Source organism: Coffea arabica, chromosome 4c (assembly GCF_036785885.1).
Source record: "Coffea arabica cultivar ET-39 chromosome 4c, Coffea Arabica ET-39 HiFi, whole genome shotgun sequence".
Lineage (NCBI taxonomy): Eukaryota > Viridiplantae > Streptophyta > Magnoliopsida > Gentianales > Rubiaceae > Coffea > Coffea arabica.
In genome coordinates, this window is record NC_092316.1 from 49,335,889 (window position 1) to 49,340,410 (window position 4,522).

General features: G+C 36.4%; 1 protein-coding gene across 1 annotated transcript; it reads right to left on the reverse strand.

Annotated features, from left to right (window-relative positions):
• Positions 1-362: 362 nt before the first annotated feature.
• Positions 363-2,330, reverse strand: LOC113738657 (NAC domain-containing protein 100-like). The gene is made up of 3 exons (XM_027265898.2): positions 1,766-2,330; positions 1,407-1,684; positions 363-1,256 (listed from the first exon to the last, which is right to left on the reverse strand). The coding sequence occupies exons 1-3, from the start codon at positions 1,956-1,958 to the stop codon at positions 612-614; spliced, it is 1,116 nt and encodes a 371-aa protein (XP_027121699.1). The 5' UTR covers positions 1,959-2,330; the 3' UTR covers positions 363-611.
• Positions 2,331-4,522: the final 2,192 nt, after the last annotated feature.

The window sequence follows — 4,522 nt, forward strand, 5'->3', positions numbered from 1 at the left end:
TGTGCAAATATGAATATATAGTATTTGAAGGGCGTTGTCATACAGAATTTTAGTGTGGTCCCATGCTGAGAAATTAGCTTAGTACAATAACATAATTACATTAAATTGTATGGAGATAAGGGGTCCACGGCTGCGTCCTCAGTTCACCCCCACGACAATTTTTTAATTGCACAGAGAAAATGCACTGATTTTTTTACTTATATTTTAGGATGATGTCATATTTTTGTGATGCAATCACTAAAAGACAAGATAACTGATTGAATTTTTCAAACGTAGGAAACAATTAGTTAAGACCCCAACTTGGTATCATATATGATATCATTAATTAATCACCAAAAAAAGTATGAACACAACAAAAAAAATAAAAATAAAAATCAGTATAGTTTTGAGATAATACATATGATATTTCTCAAATTGAAAATTTATACACACATCATAATAATTGTCTTCAAACAAGTATAGTAAAACTATAGGCCTAATTTTCCTACCTAATGTTTTCCTTTTTTTTTTTTTCTAATGCTTCTTCTTCCTAGCATACTTATTACACTTACCCCCCCCCCCCCTTTTTTTTTTATCGCTCTCTCTATCTCTCTCTCTCTCTCTCTCTTTTTTCAAGAGTACCAAAGACAATCAACAAGGCCTTGTGGCCCAACTGAAGTTGATGGTGGCTCCTGATCAACTGCTGATTTTCTTCCCATCTCAAGATTTGAGACAACTGATGAAATTTCAGTGTTCATATCAGTGCTTATGCCTGTCTCCTGAGAGGCACTAACCCTCTCCTGCTGCTCAGTTTTGAAGCTCTGTTTCAACATATTCTGGCCACAGCTTTCAATCAAAGTCCTCAGAGCTGAGGTATCTTGCATTGGAATTGAGCCTGGAAATTGGTAATTCCCTTGAACAGGACCAAGCTGAGTCCAAGAAAATGCATTCGAGAAAGGCCCTCTTGAGAAAACATCCAGGGGATTGGAAGTAGAAGGTGCAAAAGCAGGATTGCTGAAATAACTCAGCAGCATATCTTCCTGCAGGCTCTTGTTCTGGGCAGAAGAAAAGGGGCTGGAGAAGCAGTGCACGTGGCCAGATTCCGGCCAGCTGGTGGGCTTTGATGAAGCTCCATTGTAGGTTGGAGAATCCATCAATGGTGGCAGCAGAGAAGGAGCAAATTCGGTTTCAATAGAATTGGACCTCAGGAGTCCTGATATATGGATTTTCTTCCCACCAGCAGTTTTCTGGAACACCCTGCAGATTACCCACTCATTCTGCACAATTATCCAACAAAAATCGATCCTTTCTGTTCAGTACAAAATCTTTTAAATAATGGGGCAAATATTCAAGCATCTTGAAAAGGAAGAGAGGAAGAAAAAGCAGGGGAAAACAGAGGAAAAAGAAACCAGATTGAAGTTGCTGACCTTTGCTGTTTTGGGCAGATTTTGAAGAGAGAATTTGCCCTCTAATCTGAACTCATGGGTGACCCAATTGGTCTTCTCTCCTTTTGGAGCTCTTCCCTTGTAGAAAACAAGGGTTTTCTTCATTCCAACAAGGGATTTTCCACGGAAAATTTCCTTGTCTTTTCCGGTGGCTTTCCAGTATCCTTTTGCAGTAGCCCTGTTGGTCCTCAATCCCGTAGGATATTTCTTATCCCTCACACCAAAAAAGTACCACTCTTTTTCCCCCATTTTCGCCTTCCCTGCACAAAACATCAACAAATCCATTGGAAAAAGATCTTATCTTTGAAGACAAAGAAAAGCGAAAAAATTGTTCAACTTACAGGGCAAATCCCAAGGTTCAACCTTGTTCATATCCACTTCACCAATGGCTATCGCTGAGAAGCTGTTATCAACAACTTTTTTGGACAAATAATGAGTGATCAGCTCTTCATCAGTGGGATGAAATCGGAAGCCCGGAGGCAGGTCCAGCTGATGATCATCCCCATTAACAAGAACAGAATAGTTTTCCATCATCCCCTAAACCTGAGTTTTGAACCAAGAAAAGAATATGATTTTCTCTGTTTTCAGCCTCAGATTCTACGCCTAATCCACCAGCACCTTGAAATCTCAAATGGGTTCTGGCCAAACAGCTTCAACTTTGTTAACTTATATACACAAGCAAGAAGAGGAAGAAAGCTACAGGAAAGTCAGAAAGAAGTGAAAAAGATAGAAAAAAGATGAAGAGGAGCCATGAAACAGACCTGAAAGTTTGATAGAAAGTGTTAAGAAAAAAAAAAGGCAGAGTGAAGAGAAGAAGGCAATAAATACTGCTATTTGAGGGGATGGGGATAGAAAGAAACGTGATTTCTAAGGAACTGAAGAGGTTGTTTTGGCCCTCTCTTATTTATGCTGCTATAAATCTGTCCTCCTTTAAAATTTTGACCAAATACAGGTCATTTCCATAAAGCCATTGCACCCAATCCCCATGCATGTAATACAACAGTGGTAATAAGAATTTGTCAACAGTTTGGTATTGCGTTCAAATCTTAAATTAAATACAGCCTTAATCAAAGAATTTGAACAGTTGAACAGGGGCTTTTTTGTTGATTAGTTCAAGGACCAAAGGCTTGACAAGGTTACTTTCGTGGTTGTTTCAACCGTATACCAGAACCGGCCAATATGCATCCATATATACGTTTTCAAGCACAATTAATTATGCTTTTAACATAACTAATACATTCCATCCATGACTCATATAGAGGGATTAGATGTAAAAAGAATAAACCAGCGTCAGCCACTAGGCACGCTTCTTTTTCTCATCTGAGAACTGGGATTTCATTCTAAACGCTTTTTTTCCCCTAATGGTAAATTTTACTGGGATTAATCTTTTGTACACTGACAATATATACACTATCACCATTGGATGCATGATAACTCATCTGAATTTAAATTTAAAATCCCAAATTTGTTAATGTGTCATGCATCCAACCGTAATAGTATATACACTGTTAGTGTATATAAGATTTACTCATTTTACTGACATAAAAAAATTTAAAAAAAAAAGAAGAAAAGAAAGAAAAACATGGTGAAGTTAGCTTTCTTTCATATTGAAAAACAGAAATCTTACCATTATTTGAAAACAGCTGTCTGCATGAATACAAAGAAGAATACAGAAAGTTAACATCAGGTACCTAATATTAGCTTAAATCCCATTTGTTTTTAAGTGACAATGACCATTTTAAGCCCAAACTGCTTTTCAATTTGACAAGAGAAAAGGAATTAAGAGGCTGAAAGGCTAAATAGTGGCATGGTACTAGCATTCTTGTTCTCTCATCTTGGACACCTGTATCTCAAAAATAGTGTTGTGCAGAGGAAATGTCAATATCTTTGTGATATTCAAGGCCTTTTTATATGATAGTGATCCCAGATATGAATCTGTTTTTAGCTGACCACTTTTCTACTACTGTTGTGATCATTATTAGTAAGTCATCTAAGAATTCTCAAAGTGTATTGTACCGTGATGGAAACTTTCATCTATGTTGATGGCAGTCACTCATTGCTGTAAATCTGATAAGATATGTGTGATCTCTATGTATTTATTTGAAAGCAATGTTCTCGTGCAAATTAGGAGTAATGTACATTGCAGATACATTGCAGATGGCTGCTTTTTATGAAAAACCTGTTTCAGCTCTTAATTATTCACCAATATTATGTCAATCTTTTTGGAAGAAGCAGGAAAAAAAAAAAAGATTTTTAAGTTGTCAAGGGATTTTGTAATGATTAATAATTTATGTTGATTGATAAACATACAAGTGGCATGCATTATGACAACAACAAAAAAATAGAAAATAAAAATGAACCGGAGTCAATCAATACATCTTCTTGATCATGTCAAACTTCTAGATGAGCATTTGGAACGTACAAGTCTTCTTGCGTAGAGTACAAGTGCTTTAAAACAGGTATTGATGTAAAGAAGATCATGGAATATGCTGTTAGTGACAGATTAAGCACACTAGTGATTAGTGGCCAAACTAAAGAAGAGGGCTGGGCAATACATTCCTAACAACAGAACAAAACACCTTAATCAGACTCTCTTACATCCTTTAGACAAGAAAGATTCCTAAATCTTTGACACTAATGTGATGAAGAAGTACCATTATTTAGCCTGTGTTGTTGGAACTTGGAACCAACCTTCACAAAATGCCTCTTTTCTTTTAATTTATTTATGTGTAGCTTTGCATAATTGAGTAGATCTAAGTTCCCAATTGAATCATTAAGTAGGCCATGATGAATACACAGTAAAATGAAAGCTACTTCTATTTTATGAGCTTGTGGAATTTTTGGCACCTTTGGAAGTTAGGATATGGTTTTTGACTCTTATTAGCAAGTCCAGCTAGAGACAGAGCAGGCGTGAGAGGTGACTTTTATAATAAAGAAATAGTCCCAACTGTTTTATAAAAAAGGATGGGAAACGGATGATAATCTGTGTAGATTTTGTAATGAGTATTATTATTATGGTCCACGAAGGAAGGGCTTACCCTCATTTGGTATTTATCTTCTTGTACTTTCTGTGACAGCACAAGTCTGAAATAAGTGGA